General features: G+C 45.3%; 1 protein-coding gene across 1 annotated transcript; it reads left to right on the forward strand.

The window, feature by feature from the left end:
- Positions 1 to 5,180: 5,180 nt before the first annotated feature.
- On the forward strand, positions 5,181 to 18,138 carry LOC115857470 (receptor-transporting protein 2-like). The gene is made up of 4 exons (XM_030864483.1): positions 5,181 to 5,222; positions 5,657 to 5,763; positions 6,836 to 6,915; positions 17,573 to 18,138. The coding sequence occupies exons 1-4, from the start codon at positions 5,181 to 5,183 to the stop codon at positions 18,136 to 18,138; spliced, it is 795 nt and encodes a 264-aa protein (XP_030720343.1).
- Positions 18,139 to 19,452: the final 1,314 nt, after the last annotated feature.

Here is a 19,452-nt window from a genome sequence, read left to right on the forward strand (position 1 = left end):
GGGGGTTAGGATTTCAACATAAGAATCGGGGGGTGGGGGGGAGGGACGTATTTCAGCCCATGACAAGAATTGTCTGTGGGATGGGGGTTGGTGAGATGCTCTCAGGAGTGGCACCACCCCCACCTCTTCTTTGGGCCTTCTCCCTGCTGTCTAAGGTGAAGGGAACTGAGATTTGGAGGGACTCCTTGACTCCGGGCACTGGACTTTATATCGTGGTCTCAGTCACATCACAAAAAACCACTGGTGGGCTTCCCTGGTGGTGCAGTGGTTGAGAGTCCGCCTGCCGATGCAGGGGACACGGGTTCGTGCCCCGGTCCGGGAAGATCCCACATGCCGCGGAGCGGCTGGGCCCGTGAGCCGTGGCCGCTGAACCTGCGCGTACAGAGCCTGTGCTCCGCAACGGGAGAGGCCACAACAGTGAGAGGCCCGAGTACCGCAAAACAAAAACAAAAACAAACAAACCACTGGTGGCGGGGGGGGGGCTAACTTGACCTCTTTAAGATGAGAGGCCAAGTCACCTGGCTGAGGTTGGGCAGAGCCTCTTCTGTTTTCCCTCTAACCAGCTGTGTCTCTCTTATCAATGCGAGGTGGTGGTGGGGAGGTCTCACCTCAGAAGAGCTAGGGGACCAACTAACTATGCTCAGTGAGCAGCCACACTTCCGTTATGGAGAAGGGAGAAAAATCTAGATCCATGGTCTCTATGGAGTAGGGATCACCAAGAATGTGTATACAGACCATTACAGGTTTGATAAAAGCCCCTTAACAGGCACAGGAGGCTATTATAGTTAATGGTATTTTGAAACATCCTTGAGTGTTCGCACTGACCCTGGTGGTGACCTAATCCGGCTCTCTGCCATAGGCAACGTGTAATTGTACTGCTGCCCACTCCCCAGCGACACTCATGCAGCCAGAGGGGAGAATCTCCACTCTAATCCAGCCCCTTCATCATATATAAAAGGAAGCCAAGTGACATTAAGCAAAGATTCTAGAAGGACTTGGACACGGCTCTCCCAATACCCAAGTGAGTGTTCTTTCCACTAAAATTACTGCCATGATTTTCTATTTCCAGACCTGAGCACAGCCCCTAAATGATTGCCTGCTTCATATATCTTCCTATATCAAATCACTTATTCAGTGTGACCCTTGGAGAGTGAAACTTGGACCAAGAATTATAAAAAGGAGGAACTCAGCGGCATAGAATGAAGGATTTTCGCATAGTTGTCTAAGGACGGAATGGGCTCTGGGCAGGCTCCTGGTCTCATCCCTGAGGTGATTAAGCAGAAGCTGCATGATGAGTTGCAGTGATGTTGACTTGGAGGGAGAGTTGGTCTAAATGACTCTAAGGTCCCTTTCAAGCTTGCCATTTTTCTAAGGTCCTATCCCATTTAGAAACTGGTTTTGATCATGGGAAGAGTCAGGAGTACGGCTCTGCTATGAATCTCAAGAGAGAAGGGCATGATCCCATGAGTCTGGGGTCATTTTGTGTAGGTTGGACAGCTCCTGTACCCCTGAACTTATTCCAGGGGCAGCTTATGTCCATTTTGTTTTTCTTGGGGGTTCACACACATCATTTGCTGAGAGTGGGACTACACCTCATCTCCCTCTATTCCTACCTGGTGCTCCCTATCTTTCAGGCTCATAGATAAATGCATCATTTCACAAACATACCAGGCTTCAGTGTCTTTGTATACGCCACGCCTTCTGCTTAGCATGTCATTTTTCTCCTTCTACTCTCCCCCACCCTGGGAACTCTTTAAAGGCCATCCATGCATGAATTTCCTCAGCCTGGGACACTGTGAGCATTTGTACAGGTTTGCTGAATGGTGGACTGAGAGAGTGAGTGTGTGATTAAGGGTTCCAGCTGGGTTTATAGCTCTTCTGGCACCCAGATTGTTTGAGGCAGTTCTGTTAGTGCAGTCTAGCAAACAACCACAAGGTGGCAGGGTAGACCAAGTCATTAAGGCCGCAGGTGCCACTGGTTTCCGGAAAGTAGGAAGGTGTAAATGGGGTCAGGGCTATTTCTTCTAATCGGCCTCTTATGCCTTTGTGCCTGTTTCCTTCCTATACCTCTCCTTCACCTCAGCAAAGCCATCGAACAGAATTGGCTGGGGGTCTGTGGGATGTGATTTGAGGTCCTCTGGCCCCCAAGTCTCTCCTTCCGAGACCTACTTGAGTGTGTAAATTTCCACTCAGAAAGGAATTCCTTTGAATTTTGTGTTTGCAGTTCTCCTTGGAAAGGAGAGGGTCATTTACCGATTCTCAGGCAAAAGAGACCCATCCCTAGTAGAACCTGGCAGGAGGCAGGGGCTAAGGAGATGACATGAATAAGAACAATTAAGTTTAGAGATCGCCAGGAGCTTTCATTTCCAAGAGCTCTCTTAATCCTCTGTCATCTTGCCAGTTCAGAAAGAAAGAATCCCATTTGGCAGATGAAGAATCTGAGGATCAGAAAGAACATGTGACGAGTCAGCGGTGGCCTGGAAAGGGAACCTTTGCCTTCTGACTGTGTTTGGGGGCTCAGCTCACGCAGGCAATACCTTTGTGTGCCGGCAGACGGGTTAAAAATTAATTCTGCATCATTGTGCTATCTTCATGCACCCTAGTGCATAGCTTTTCCGACTGCACAACACGGGCTGAGAAGAGAGCTCAGGATCTCAGAACTGGAATTCTCTTTGTGTTAAAATCACAGACTTAATGTTAGCAGAGAAGCCGCTCGGCATGGCCTGGAGCTCACCCCCTATGTCAGAGCGTTGTCCTGAACTCTGGGTGCCTGGTACCAGGTGTGGACTGGCTGCCTTGTCGCTCACTTTCAATGCCAAGGGCCTGGTGGGGGGGGCCTAAGATGTGCTCCCCTGGTCATCCTCAGTGACCCTGGGAAGTTATGGGTGGAGGACATCAGCCAATCCCTGCTGACCTGGGCTGACTCAGTGAGATCCAGGGCAAACTGCTCTGGCTGACTCAAGGTCATTGGCCTTGGTCAGGAAGCTTCTCCCTGGCCCTCAATTTCTGGCTCTAAATGAAAAGACTGTCTTTTCAGTCAGTCTCCCAGGCCCCTTCTGGAAACCATGACTCTGGCTTTTCCAGCCTATGTAGCTGGGAGACAGAGATGGGTGATTGCTCTCACTGGGGGTGTCCTGGGAATAGAATTCAGGCATCCAGACCACGGAGTTCTAATTGCTGTAGGCCGGCCCTTTCTCATCTGTTGTTCTCAGTGTTTCCTGCAGCCAGTAGACCAACATTCACACACCCAAGCTCTGGGGCTTCCCTCCTCGTGCCTCCTAATATTTTCACAGTTCAAGAGGGGCTAACAAACATTTCAACTCTAACCTACTTAACAGTTCACAAGGGGCTCAGAGTTTCTATATATTTAACAATTTGCAACTTTGCTGAAGCACAGTCTTTTAAAAATAACATTTATTGCTGTGTATTTAGTTTTGAAATTAATACATGTTTGAATGCAGAAAAACTTGAAAAACAGCTATGACAAAATAATAATACTAAATAACATTTATTGAATAGTCACAATGTTCTAGGATCTTTTTTTTTTTTTTTTTTTTGCTGTACGCGGGCCTCACCGTTGTGGCCTCTGCCTTTGCAGAGCACAGGCTCCGGACACGCAGGCTCAGCAGCCATGGCTCACGGGCCTAGCTGCTCCGCGGCATATGGAATCTTCCCGGACCGGGGCACGAACCTGTGTCCCCTACATCAGCAGGCGGACTCTCAACCACTGCACCACCAGGGAAGCCCTCTAGGATCTTTTTTAAAGAAACTTTTTACTTTTAAGTAATTGTAGATTCACAGGAAGTCACAAAAGTAGTACATAGAAGTTCATGTACCCTTCTCCCAGCTTCCCCCAGTGGTAACATATTATTCAACTATAGCACAATATCAAAGCCAGGAAGGTGATGCAATTGGTATAACCCACAGACCTTACTCAGATTTCACCAGTTTTACATGTACTCGTGTGTGCGTGTGTGTGTGTGTGTGTATGTGTGTATAGCCCTATGCAATTCTCTCTCCTGTATAGATTTATGGCCACCACAACCAAGATACACAACTGTTCCATCACCACAAAAATCCCTCATGCTACCCCTTCATAGTTATCCTCTTCCTCCCTTCATCCCTAACCCCTGGCAAAATTATACAGTCTCCATCTGTATAATTTTGTCATTTTGAGAATGTTCTATAAATGGAATAAACTAATAGCAATATAATATAGTGAAATAATAATAATAAATAACATTTATTGAGCATTCACTATGTGCCAAGAATTGCGTCTAGCTCTGTAAAGGTATGAGCTCATTGATCCTCTCAATAACCAATTGGAGTGGTCTCTATTACTATCCCTACTTCATAAACATGAAGACAGATAATCACCCAATTTTACGCAACCATTAACTGGCAGAGCTGGGATTAAAATCCAGATCTGGTGCTGGAGTCTGAGGTTTTAATTTTAATATTATACTGTCTCTCTAAATATATTTAATACAAATTGTTAAAAACTAAATACATAAAAGTATAATAAAGAAAGGAGGGCTTCCCTGGTTGCGCAGTGGTTGAGAATCTGCCTGCCGATGCAGGGGACACGGGTTCGTGCCCCGGTCCGGGAAAATACCACATGCCGCGGAGCGGCTGGGCCCGTGAGCCATGGCCGCTGGGTCTGCGCATCCAGCGGGAGGGGCTGCGGCGGTGAGAGGCCCGCATACCGCAAAAGAAAAAGAAAGGACAACAGTAGCCTCAGAATGTGTCAAAGATTTGGTATCATATAGACATTCCCTCAAAACAATGCAATTAAGCTAAAAATCAATAATAATAAAAAAAAGAGAGAACTGGAAAAATTCCATTTGTCTGTAAATTAAAAAAAAAAAAAACCCTTAAAACAATTCACCGGTCAAAGAAGGAGAGAGCAGGAGTTTATTCTAACAAGAGAGCTAAAGGTTCACGGATAGAATGTCACGGCAGTGAAAGTGCGATTGTTTCATGGCCACAAAGGCAACACTGTGCTGCCCCAGATGGAATCCAGAAGGGCAGGGACTGTGTTTTGTTCATCCCAATAGCCTCAGAGCCTCACTCTGCACTAATAGGAGTCAATAACTGTTTACTTATGGATTAAAAAATATATCTCACTCTGGATAATACCTAGATTCCCTTAAATCTGTAAGACAAAGCCGGAGGAAGCTATGGGTCTCCAGAAGCAAAAGCACACCGAAACAGGGACAAAGGTACGTAGAAACAGTAGAGTTAGGGGATGGACATCTGTATTAGGCTTGGTGAGACCACTTTGCTTTTCATGGTGCCTCTAGACACCAAAATCTCAGCAGCGAACAGGGCTGGGGTGGTGAGGACTTTTGACATTTGGAAATAGAAAATCAATGCTGAGGAGTGAAAGTGGTTGATCCTAGGTTACTACAAATTTGAGATAAGTACGCAGGTCTCTGGCTCTCCATAGAGACCTTTATGCTAAAAGCAGACAGAGACTATTTTCACCTGAACTTCCAAGAATCCCCAAGTTGAAAACTGAGAAATGTTTACAAAAGCTTTCTGGCTTTTACTGGAATCACAGTCAGGGAGAATCGTGGGTTGCCAAAGCATGACCTCACATCACAAATTAACCAGTTTTTCACCTTTTAATAAAGTTTCCTCCTTCTTTTGATAGTCGTTTTTCACACAGAGGCAGTATTGTAATGACGTCACAAGGTACTGCATGTGCAGCAGCACGTGCAAGGCCCAAGGAGATGCTGCAGCTGAGGTGCTGATGCTGGCGTCAGATGGGTTGAACACAGGCTCACGAACAAGGCCCCGTATCTCATGAATCATTATGTACCGAACTGGAAACATATCAGTGCTGTACAACACTTAAAAATGTTATGATTCTGTTTTTAATCAAACACATTCTGTTATCTAAAATTCTAAATTTTTACCAATAATAACTGGACAAAAAAATGAAGGGCAGGGAGAGGTGAGGTGAAGAGAATGTTGAACTTTTGTTTATTCTTTAATATATTGTTGCATTGCTCAACATTTTATAATGAGTTTATTACTTTCTTTTTTTTTTTTTTTGTGGTACGCGGGCCTCTCACTGTTGTGGCTTCTCCCGTTGCAGAGCACAGGCTCCGGACGCGCAGGCTCAGCGGCCATGGCTCACGGGCCCAGCCGCTCCGCGGCATGTGGGATCTTCCCGGACCGGGGCACGAACCCGTGTCCCCTGCATCGGCAGGCGGACTCTCAACCACTGTGTCACCAGGGAAGCCCAAATTTATTACTTTTAAAACTGGGCCTAGGGAAAAGCTTAGTGGATAAAATGCACGTAGTTGGTGAGCCAGACTGTTTGGGTCCAAATCTTGGAACTGTCACTTATTAACTATGTGACTGCCAGTAAATTACTTAGCCTTTCGATGCCTCAGTTTCCTCATATGTGAAATAGGGATAATAATTATAGTACTGACCTCATAGGGTTCTTGTGTGCTTAAATAAATTAACATATGTAAAGTACTAGGAAAACCTCATGATGTAAAGTAAGCACTCTGTCACTATTAACTTTTATTATAATTGAGATTTATCAGGATTTTCCTCCCAACTAGATTTTAAGGTGAAGAAATAATCTGTTGTTTCCTTGGCCGGTTCCTGATGTCTCAAGAACTGGTTTGTGGCTTCTGCTGTCTCTTGCATCATATAAAATCTCTCAGAAGAATGACCTGGATTCCCATGTGGAAACTGCAGCTACCCATGAGTTTGGTGTTGTACTCTGACTGGTTTCCATCCACAGGCCGCCTTGGACATTGAAACCATTCTGGACTGGACCCCTCACCCTCTTGGACTTTGCTTAATTGTGCAGGGAGCGACGCAAATTAAGTAATTGTAATGCCTTTTGCACCTGCAGCGTCTACCTTATCATCACAGAATTTACTCTCCAGCGTAAGTTACTTTCAAACTCTCCCTGTCCCATGCTTACTGGCATAAATTCCCATTAAGATTTTCCTGTCCTCCTATATCATCTTTTAAAAACTAGGTAGGAGAGGCCTCTCGCCTTCTGAGATGGCCCACACTCTGTCTGTGGAGTGCGTTTCTCTTTAAATAAATCCACTTCTTACCTATCACTTTGTCTCTCGCTGAATTCTTTCCACCATGAGATATGAAGAACCGGAGCTTCATTAAGTCCTGAGACCACACATCCTAACACTGTACACAAAAATAAACTCAAAATCGATTAAAGACCTAAAGGTAAGCCTGGACACTATAAAACTCTTAGAGGAAAACATAGGCAGAACACTCTGGCATGAATCGCAGCAAGAGCTTTTTCGATCCACCTCTTAGAAAATGAAAATAAAAACAAAAATAAACAAATGGGATAAGAGGGAAGAGATATGGGAACATATGTATATGTATAACTGATTCACTTTGTTATAAAGCAGAAACTAACACACCATTGTAAAGCAATTATACCCCAATAAAGATGTTAAAAGAAAAAAAAAATGGGACCAATTAGACTTAAAAGATTTGCACAGCAAAGGAAACCATAAACAAAATGAAAAGACAACCCTCAGAATGGGAGAAAATATTTGTAAATGAAGCAGCTGACAAGGGATTAATCTCTCAGATATACAAACAGCACATGCAGCTCAATTTCAAAAAAACAAACAACCCAATCAAAAAATGGACAGAAGATCTAATTAGACATTTCTCCAAAGAAGACATACAGATGGTTAAAAAGCACATGAAAAGATGCTCAACATCATTAATTATTAGAGAAATGCAAATCAAAAGTACAATAAGGTATCACCTCACACTGGTCAGAATGGCCATCATCAAAAAATCTACAAACAGTAAATGCTAGAGAGGGTGTGGAGAAAAGGGAACCCTCCTACACTGTTGGTGGGAATGTAAACTGGTAGAGCCACTATGGAGAATGGTACTGAGGTTCCTTAAAAAACTAAAAATAGAGCTACCATATGATCCAGCAATCCCATTCCTGGGCATATATCTGGAGCAAACCATAATTTGAAAATATACATGCATCCCAATGTTCACTGAAACACTATTTACAATAGCCAGGACATGGAAGCAGCCTAGATGTCCATTGGCAGAGAAATGGATAAAGAAGATGTGGTACATATATACAATGACATATTATTCATCCATAAAGAAGAATAAAATGATGCCATTTGCAGCAATATGGATGGTCCTAGAGATTGTCATACTAAGTGAAATAAGTCAGAGAAAGACAAATGTCATATGATATCGCTTATATGTGGAATCTAAAATATGTCTACAAATGAACTTACCTACAAAACAGAAATAGAGTTACAGATGTAGAAGATAAACTTAAGGTTACCAGGGGGTAAGGGCAGGGGAAGGGATAAATTGGAAGATTGGGATTGACACATACACACCACTATATACAAAATAGATAACTAATAAGGACCTATTGTATAGCACAGGGAACTCTACTCAGTGCTCTGTAATGGCCTATACGGGAAAAGAATCTTAAAAAGAGTGGAGATATATATATGTGTATATGTATAACAGATTCACTTTGCTATACACCTGAAATTAACACATTGTAAATTATTAAATTTACAATAAAATTAAAATATTAAAAATAAAATAAAAAACTATAAAAAATAAAATAAAACAAAGATTGTCTCAAAAAAAAAAAAACTAGGTAGGAGATATTAGGCAACTTGCTGGCTATGTATGTCTTGGGGGTGTCTGTGTTCATTTGACAAATACTAATGTACTAATGCAAACTTACAAGCATCAGTGTATCTATTTCTTATTCACCTGGATCTCCATTGTTGGAAAACAATCCATAGAAACTTTATTGACAATATAAACTGATTAAAACGTTTAATGTTCAAATTCTGAGTATTAATTGCTTTCCAGCATAAACATTGTAAACTATTTATTTCTCTATTTTCTCATGACACTGAATCCAGCAGGTCTGAACTGGCAGGGCAAACTCTCTAGAGTTTTTTTTGTATGACAGAGTGAAAGTTCTCCCCATCCCTCCTGCAGAGGGGTGTGGATTTGCAAGAAGTTAGACAGATCAGAGCCCAGGGCTACAGTGTCATGGGAGCAGCACTTCGAAGCACCAGCCATTCCTGGGGAAAGGGGGAGAGATCAATGCCCTTTACTGGCCCACTATTGGTGTGCAAATAAGATCAGGTAGTTCAGGCTTAAAATGATTCCCGTGATTCCACGTTCCCTTTAAGACAAAGTCTTAATGCTTTGCATGACATTGAAAAATCCTTTATAATCCAGGTCCCACATATCTCTCATTGGAGTTTCAAGAACGATTCTAGATTATTTCATCCTTGAAGTCTTTGCCAATGGTTTCCTCTACTTTGAATACATTTATCCCCCTTCTTTGTTTAGCTGTCAGTTGCTCATTCTTCAAGGGCTTGCATCACCCCTTCTGGAAGTCTCTTTTAAATATGTGTGGTGCACATATTTATCCAAATATACTGTGTGCTCAGAGGAAAAACTTGTAGTGTTGCAAAGGAGGAAAGACAAATGTAAAGACTTTAATATTAAGAAAAGATGAGAAAGAATTTAGTGAACTTGAGGCTGAGTTGGATACATGTAAAAAACGGTGTTTTAAGAACCACGTCTTGGACTTCCCTGATAGCGCAGTGGTTAAGGATCCGCCTGCCAATGCAGAGAACCCGGGTTCGATCCCTAGTCTGGGAAGATCCCACATGCCTCGGAGCAACTAAGCCCGTGCGCCACAACTACTCAGCCTGTGCTCTAGAGCCTGCGAGCCACAACAACTGAAGCCTGGGAGCCTAGAGCCCGTGCTCCGCAGCAAGAGAAACCACCGCAATAAGAAGCCCACGCACCACAACGAAGAGTAGGCCCCACTCACCGCAACTAGAGAAAGCCTGCGCGCAGCAACAAAGACCCAACACAGCCAAAAATAAATTAATTAATTAATTTAAAAAATTTTATTTGAAGTAAAGATCTTTAAAAAAAAGAACACCTGTCTTGCATTCTCTTTGGCCTATAACACTGAGGTCAATGGCAGTTTGCCCCAAATTTAAAGCCAAGAGTTCTGAGTGCTGCATCAGAAAAATTCTTAATAATAATACTAGAAATTTTATGTCCATTATATACATAGTGGCTGACGAGTCTGATATGTCTGAGTGAAATAAAAATTCTATTTAAAAATTAGATATCCTCTTTGAGGGTCGTTTTCGGTAGGTTCAGGGCTTTCCCCCTTTCTGATAACTGGCATTGTGTTAAGCTTACAGTGCCTGGAAGAATAATCTTCCAGACCTGTGCATCGTAAACCTAATTCCAAGAAGCTACAGGTGTTAGAGCGCCCCTTCAATCCCACCATTTGAGGGCTGTTTCCTGCCCATGTGGGCAGATCACGTAATTATGTGTCCCCCGTGGCACTTCGTTTCCATCCTAGCACGTCATGGATGTTAAAAGAATCTTTGTTGCTGTGAAGTGAATGGAATTCACAACACCTATTGTACTTCTATAATATGCAATTCCATATGCTATGGGATCTGTAGGGACATATTTTTATGGTTCCTGTGTTAGTAAAATTTACATTCAATCTAAATTGTAAAGGTTATATACAGTCTCACCACTATTCACTCATTAAACACATTTTACTGAGCACCTACTATGTAAGGTTTTGTTAGTCATTGGAGAAAACAAAGAATAATTGGACTTGTGGAGGAAATGCAATGATAGTATGGCAGGTGCTGTGGAAGAAGAACCTGGAATATTCACTAAGAGCTTGCTATTTGCCAGGCACTGTCTCATTATTTCCTTATTTGAATTTCCTTTGCTCATCTGCCCAAGCTTTTCTCAGAGTAGGGGGATGATGGTTTTTCTAGTCCTCTTTCAGTTTTAAAATCTATGACCACCTTAATGAAAATATTCAGAAGGGCCATTGCTAGATGCTGGTACTTTGGGGCCATCTGAGCAACGGGAAAGGAGATCTCTCCCAGAAAGGGGGTGGTATCCACTTTGTTGTAAATTGTGAAATATATCCTATATACAGAAGAGTACGTAAGACATACGCATAAAATTTAAAGAATAATTATACACTGAAAACTTACATAACAAACACCTAGGTCAGAAAGAGTTTGCCAGCCCCCTGAAAACTCTTTCATTCACAATATGTAATAATCCCCTAACACAAGCACCCCTCTCCCTTCCCACGGAGAAAACTTATAGTTACTTTAATCACTATATATACTTTTATTCATATATTTAAATATTTTAACATATACACATTTAATATATCAATTCATTAAATCACAGATTAATTACTTGTACTCACATCAACATGACAGAAGTGGAGAAAAAGGAGTAAGATGAAATTTTATCATGTTGATATGAGTAGAACTAACTTATTTTTATTGCTCTGTAGTGTTCCAGTGTGTGTGTCCATCCTTTGGTTGATGGACATTTGTAAAGGGAAATGGAAAAGAATAAAACGGACTGGGGAGGAATAGAATTGAATGTAGAGGAATGGAATAGGGTAGAGAGAAGTGGAATGAAATGCATTGGAATGTGATTTGCATCCTTCCAAACATGATGTATGAACATTATCATAGGTGTAATCTAGTGAAAATGTGAAAGCGTTTCTCTAGGATATGCACCCAGGAGTATAATGGCCAGATCATAGCGTTCTTGAATGTTCAGCCTTGCAAGGCAGTGACAACTTCCCCAAAAGGGTTATGTAAATTTCCACCAACCGCACATTGCAGTTCATGTTACTTGTTAACATCACCAGTCCTTAGCTTGATCACGCATTTTCATTTTTGCCTGTCAGGTGGGTGTCTAACAATATTCTGTTGGGATTGTCATTGGATGTTGTTTTTTAATTCAGTCAGACAATCTTTGCCTTATAACTGGACATTCAGTTTATTTATACTTAATGCATTTGCTAATCTATTTGCCATTATCTGATTTTTTGTTATCTATGCCTCACTGTATTTTGTTTAAAGATCCTTCTTCTTTTTCTTCTTCTACATTTTTTTGGGCCGCGCTGTGCGGCACGTGGGATGTTAGTTCCCCAACCAGGGGTTGAACCTGTGTCCCCTGCAGTGGAAGTGCAGAGTCCTAACCACTGGGACTGCCAGGGAATTCATGTCTCACTGTATTTTGATTCTCCCTCTCTTCTTTCTTGTTTTCTTTTGGATTATATGTTTTCTAATAATTATATTATTTTCTCTCTATTAGGATGAAAGTTTAGATATATTCTGTTCCTATTCATTTAGTAATTATCCCCATATCATTATAAGTGTTTATCCAATTCTGAAGCTAAACAATACGTTTTCCTCCTCATGGTCAAGGCAATTATCCTTGCAGTCTTCTGGGAGTGGCTGGGGTTGATGTTTCCCATTCATTGCTACACTGGAGGTGTTGCCCTTCCTGGTTCCAGCCCTCTGGGCAGAGGGTCTCTTATTATGCTCCCTCCCTTAGGTGGACCCTAGACTGTGTCTCCTGTTGTCCTGGGTCCTCTGAAGGGATAATACAGCGGCTCTATTTCATCTGATTTGACAAGTGTCTTCAGAGTAAAAGCAGCTTTAGCGCTCTGCTCGTCTTTCTGGCTTCCTGCCTCATGTACATTTTGCCCTAATGGTGCAAAAGGATCTTGTTATATAATTAATGCTTTTATAAACAATATTTTAAGCAGCATTTTTTAGTTGTGGTCAGCAGAAAGGTTGATTTTTATAATCCTGTCCTCCAAGAACTGGAACTAGACAGAGTAGCATCCTTGCTGCCAACCTCAGGTATGATTGCCTCTGGAACAGTCTTGGTGGTGGTTAGAATCTGTGGTGCTGAAGTGCATGCTTTTATTTTGTTAATTACCATTTTTACAAATATGTCTTTCTGTCCAACTATGCAAGGGAATTTAGTAAAGCCATTTTTCTAGGACTTTGGGGCTGGATTCTCAAGGTTCTGGAGTACGGTTCAACAACTTATACTGACCGCAGTTCCCCATGATCTGCTAAGTACGTATTCTCCTGGGAAACATCGCAGTGGCCTTGAAATGAAGATCCTTCTGGAGAACTCAGGACATGTGGTCTCCATCCTCTACAGGTGTCCCTTTCACTGAGGTCACAGAGAAGGTCTAAGAGAAGTTAGAGATTAGAATTCAGGATTTCTGACTACACTGCACCATAAAACCTGTTTAGCTCCATTGTTCCAGGAGGGTGCCCATCATTCAGGTGGATGCTGTGATGAATTTTATTTTTATTTTTATTTTACTGAGTCCAAAGTGCTTGGTACCACTCCCTAAGGTGCCCCCCTCCCTCCTTTGGCAAAATATATTTCCCTGCCCAACTGCAGCCTTGGCTACATGACTTGATTTGGCCAATGGAATGTGAGGAGAAGTGAAAAATGTCATTTCAGAATGGGAGTTTTAAGAGCCAGCATAAGCTTTCCCAAGCTTCCTTTTTGCTCTGCCATGACTGTCCCAGGGCGGAGTCATGGTTCTTTGTGTGTGTTGAGCCTCAGCTCATCAGAAACTGACAGGTTCTCAGTATAGTTAGGGGACTCTGACGGAGGCCCTCTACTTATTGGACAGAAGTCAGCACTGGCTGCACCCGCTGAGAGTATCTCCAGATCTTCTGAGTCCGACTGTCTCTTTTCAGCAGAGAATTCTATAGTCTTCCCTCCTGAACCACTAACTCACTTATTCAAACCCCATCCTCTTTTTTTTTTCCTTGTGTAGAGCGCCCCCTTCTCCCACCTCCCTCTTTTTATTTATGTTCTTCCCACAGATAGTGTGACAATTCTTCACCGAATCTCTGCCTAACATTAAAAGGCCCTGAAAAAAAGTGACAGTAGGTATGGCCACCCTTAATACAGACTTTGGGCTGCCTAGGAAGCATGGCCCATAGAATTTGGACTTTTGAAAACCAGCAGGAATAGAATCTTGCCTGCCTGCTCTTGTCCTGTCTGCTGCCAACTGATAACAGAGAGGCGTGAAATCTTCCCCAGAGGGTGTTTCGCTACACACACTGTTTGAGAGCTGTGGGCTGGTCTGACCATGTGAATGCCCCGACACTCAGAGGTCACCTCTCGCCCAGAGTGGAGCTTGGACCATGCTGCCTGAGCACTGCATCTTGGGGATGAGAGGCCATCCTAACCGCTACTGGGAAGATTCCCCCTGGGACCTTTGCTTTGCCCTGTAGCACCTTCCTTGGTTCCTTGAATTGTGGAGAAAGAGAAGACAGGACTCAGCTTGCATTTCCCCTGGATTTGTTTCTAAGTAAAGAAATATCCTGAACCACTATCTCAGTTTTACCCAACCTTCATTTTTCTTTCTCTTTTTTGGCACCAAGATGCCTGTGGGACAACATATTCCCATCAGTAACAATGGCTGTCAATGAGGGTGTCTTTCCAGAACCAGAATGGGTGGAGGGGGTATATCCCCCTCAAGACCATGTATTGAAATCTCTGGGGTCAGGGTACATAGAGTTTTCAAAAGCCCCCAGGGATATCTGTTCACCTCCCTCACTCTTCATTACTTTTATTTTTAGGTTCCCCATTGACATTCCTTATTATTCTAAGAAGTAACATATAAATAATGATTATTTTACAAAGGTATTTATTGACCCACTTTCCAAATTGGAGAGGGGGAATGGTTCTTTCATCCCCCACCCCTTTGCCAATTTTGTTTGCAGAATACAGGCACACAGTGTTTAATTTTATAAAGGAATACAAATTCCTTTATGTTTTGAAGTATTATCTGGATTAAAAAATATGGCAGCAATGCATAGTGAAACTGCCAGTGTGTGACGTGGCCACAGCTACACACATGTATACATTAGTGAGCTCTTACACTGGGATTCCTGGAGCAACCCATGTGTAGAAAAGTGAGGCTGTAATTGTGCTCACTGATTGTATAGCAAGCGTTTCTTCTTGAGAGAAAACAGGGCGGTGGTACAGAAAGATGACATACTGGTCTCTGCTGAGACGGCTCCCACTCAAATTAAGTCTGATTCTAGGCCTAAGGGGGTGGCATCATTTGAGTAAAAGCAAGCAGGTAAACCCTGACAATTCCACCCTCTATCTTTTTGGGTTTTTTTCATTGTCATTTGTTGTGGGAACAATGACACAATGTCTCCCAGAGATTCACTCCTGACTGGGCCATAAGCTCCTCAGTTGGTTCTGTTCCCAGGAACTCACAGGAACCCCCATCTCTCCTGGCTGGAAGCTGACTGCTGAGAGGGAGTGATCAAGGAGTAAGCAGCCCGGTCCTGAGGGCAGTAATTTCCTTGGCCGACTAATTTCCCATTTGTGGGCCTGAGCTGTCTTAATTCAGTGTCAGGAGGTTTCAGGTAAGAGATGAGGAGTACAATGAGGAAATCAGATTTTTAAAAATAGGGGCTTCCCTGGTGGCGCAGTGGTTGAGAGTCCGCCTGCCGATGCAGGGGACGCGGGTTCGTGCCCCGGTCTGGGAAGATCCCACATGCCGCGGAGCGGCTGGGCCCGTGAGCCGTGGCCACTGAGCCTGCGCGTACAGAGCCTGTGCTCCGCAATGGGAGAGGCCACAACAGTGAGAGGCCCGCGTACCGCAAAAAAAAAAAAAAAAAAAAAAAGGCACACACTGTATGGGCCTCTTCCCTGGGTCCATTGAATCAAGGACAGACAGTAGCCCTAGGCCCCTGGGGAGGGCAACAGGGGGCTGTGTCCTGCGGGTGTGGACACACAGACTGGGCTGTTCACACATGCTTGCATGCTAAGCTCCTTGGGCTGGCGGTGGGAACAGAAGGAGGCAGGCCGTGGGTGAGGAGCTTACACCTGTACTCCTGCCCCAAGAGCTGCAAATATTAGAGTGAACTTGCCTTTGGGACAACAGTCAGAGAGGCAGAGGTTGGTTGGTTCATTTCAATTCAAATCTATTCAAGAGACATCTTTTGGGCACCTGTTACAGGCTGGGTCTCGGCTCTGTCTCTGACTAGCTGTGTGTGCAGACGGCTCTCTTTCTCTCAATGAAATAAAAGTTTGACTAGATATCCTAAGGTCCCCTCCTACTAGGTCTGATGCTTTGAGATTTAAGATCTGAGGTGTGGCTTGAGGGAGGGGAAACATCTCTGGATTGGCTTGATTTAAAGAGGTGCAGAAGGAGGGGACTGAAGATGTGAAGCTCCGGGCTGGCTGGTGGGAGGGGTGCAAAGGGTTGGAAACTCAGGTGCAGGGGTCCAGGGGTTTGGGGCTGAGCTCCGTAGGCTCGTGGCTCCTCTCACCTCAGGGATCAGCTGGTCCTATTCCTGGCTGGTGATCTGTGGCTCCCAGCTGGCCTCAGGCAGGGCTGGAGAGGCGTCACCCTTGTGCATATTCTGTGCAGAGGCTCACCCTACCTGTAAGCATTGTAACCCTGGTGCCCTGCAGCTCTGGCCTAGCACAGGGAGGCAGGATGGAGGGGGACACGCCCCTTCTGGCTCAGGACCAGTCAGGATGCTCTGGCCTGCCATTCCTGCCTTGGGCTGCACTGGGTACTGTGCTGCGCTTACGCTGTCTGTGGGCCCCAGGGCTCAGGGCCAGGCTTGGCTTCATCTCCACCCCGCTGCGCTGCGTGGTGCTTGGCATACAGTAGGTGCTGGGTGGTGTCTGTTGGACTGAACTGAGTTCCTCATCAGAGGTCCTTCAGGGCCGTCAACAGGGATCCCATAGAGGGTTAGCGGTGAGGGCAGACTCAACCCAGTGGACTCTGGACAGCCTGTAAAGCCTTGGTAACAGGGGCCTGGAAGAGCTTTATCTCACGGACGGAAGGAACTGCCACTGGACGTCATGAGTTCTCTGCCACTGAAGGGGTGCCAGCACTGGGTGGGGGCTGAGATGAAGCCTAGGCCGTATGCGTCCCAGGCCACTTCCCTCCATGTTTCCTGAGGCTGGGACTCGAAGGGGCCCAGGGTAGACAAAGTGGCCTGTGTGTACGTAAGTGTACATGTGTGTATGTGTGTGGAGGGGGATGCAGACCAGGATACACCTTTCCAGTCTCTTCTGTGGGCCTGCAGTGGGATCTAGGGATGATTTGTCAAGGGACAGGAGAGTGTTCTTTGTGAAGGTGCAGGGACCAAACTCTGTAGTCCTCCCCCTGCTGGTGCACCACCCATCCACCTGGCCATCCGGTGGATTCTTGGTGATCTGTGCTTGGGACAGCTAGAGGCATCTCTTTGCCCCAGAACAGACAGGATGCATGAGTGAGACGTGTGGTCATCCCCCTTATCAGAGTCATGGGAGGTCTGAGCAGAAGGATGCTTATTGGACACAATTATCCTGCATTTCACAGATGAGAAATAAGGCCCAGATTGGGGGGAGTGAGTCCGCAGCGTCCAGACCCATGTCCTGAGTGCATTAGGCTTGGGGGGACCAGGGCCACGGGAGGGCCCGCAGGAGGCAGGTGGAGAGCACTGCTGGAAGCCAGATGGCTCCAGCATCTGGCTCCTGAGGATGCTGCTCCAGGCCGAGGGCAGCTCACCAGGAGGAGACTGAGACGCTGGCTCAGGCACTAATGTACCCCCGGGGTGGTAAACACTCCGCCTCAACTTCCAGGTATAGGCACACAGGGCTCCTCCTTTCCAGGCTCCTCCAGGCCGGCTGTGGCTGGGAGGGAGGCCCACCTTCTCCATCCCTGCCTCCCTCCGCCGCAGGTTCCACTGCTCCTGGTGCTGGCACACCTGGCAGTCGCCCCACGTGGTCATCCTCTTCCACATGTACCTGGACCGTGCGCAGCGGGCGCGCTCGGTGCGCATGCGCGTCTTCAAGCAGCTGTGCTACGAGTGCGGCACGGCGCGGCTGGACGAGTCGAGCATGCTGAAGGAGAACATCGAGAGCCTGGTGGACAACCTCATCACCAGCCTGCGCGAGCAGCGCTACGGGGAGAGCGGCGGCCAGTACCGCATCCACATGGCCAGCCGCCAAGACAACCGGCGGCACCGCGGAGAGTTCTGCGAGGCCTGCCAGGAGGGCATCGTGCACTGGAAGCCCAGCGAGAAGCTGCTGGAGGAGGACGTGACCTTCTCCGGTGCCTCCAAGCCACGGGCCCAGGAGGCATCGGGCTACAACTTCTTCTCCCTTCGCTGGGGCCTCTTCTGGGCCTCACTGGGCCTGCTCATTGTCTACCTGCAGTTCTCCTTCCGAAGCTCGACCTTCCTGTAGTGGAGCTGGTTGAGGGTGGGAGGAGGGTGCGTGGGGGTGTGAGTGGCGATGCGGCTGTGGTCCTGATTCTGCTACAGATTCAATATATAACGCTGGACAGCCCAGTCACCTCTTTGGACCTCAGTTTATTACTCTGCAGAATGTGAGTTGCTCTAGGAGATATTTAATGATCCTTCCATTAAAATTTACAGTGGTGGGGGCACGGGGAGAAGGGACTAAGGTGGAGTTAGAACTCTCCAGGCCTGGTGTTAGTAGTTATCTCACAGGGAGGTATCTCTTCCCTGCACCTCCTCCACCTCCATCTCTACACCTCCTTTTGCTTCATTTCCGTATCCCATACCCCATTAGGACCCCATTAGGACCCGTCTTGTCCCTGCCTGATTCTCAAGCTCATCTTCAGCTGCTTCTGAGCATCCTACCATGGTTCCTCTTGGGACGGGCAGTGGCCCACCCAAAGCAGCTTCAATCAATACTCAGTGCGTCCTGACCCGTCCCTCTCCTTGAGAGCCAGCTCCCACCATTCTGAAAACCTTCATTTTTTTACTCTGGTATTAGAATCTGTTTGTCTGGAATTATTTAGAGCTGCACTGTCCAATATGTTAGCCATGAGCCATGTGTGGCTAAATTTAAATTAATTAAAATAAAATGAAAAATTCTGTTCCTCAATGGTACCAGCCATATATCAGGTATCATATATCAAGCCATATATCTAGTAGTGGCTACTGGTAACCATATTGTACTGTGCAGATATAGAACATATTCACAGAAATTTCTATTGAATAGCACTGGTCTAGAACTTGAAATTCCCACTTCAATGTATTTTGTCTCATAAAATAAGAGGTGGGTACAGGTTTAAAGGCACAGCCTGAAGCCTCCTGGGGGCAGGGACAGTTGGGATGGGGTATAGATACACAAATAAATATGCAGCCTCTGTGCTCTGTCAGTTGATTAGAATCTATGAGTCCCAGTGTTGCCTAAATTTATTTCCTGGGAAGGAAGAGCTGTAGACATTCACCACAAGAGGATGGCTCTGTGTGTGTGTGTGTGTGTGTGTGTGTGTGTGTGTGTGTGTGTGTGTGTCTTGGTTTGGGGCCTGGAGAATATATTCCTGTGCTCTGCAGAAATGTGTGAGCTGTGGTACCACTACTTACACATGATGCAGTATCAGGTGTGATATTGCCCTCCTGTATGAAAATACCTCGTAGAAGATTCTATAGCTGTCCTAGATCCTGGGGATGCTGAGGGAAAGGGCAGATGAGGCAGATGGATCCTCCAGGTGACAGTGGGTCTGTGTGTCTCCATTCAGGGGGCACG

This window comes from Globicephala melas, chromosome 4 (assembly GCF_963455315.2).
Source record: "Globicephala melas chromosome 4, mGloMel1.2, whole genome shotgun sequence".
Lineage (NCBI taxonomy): Eukaryota > Metazoa > Chordata > Mammalia > Artiodactyla > Delphinidae > Globicephala > Globicephala melas.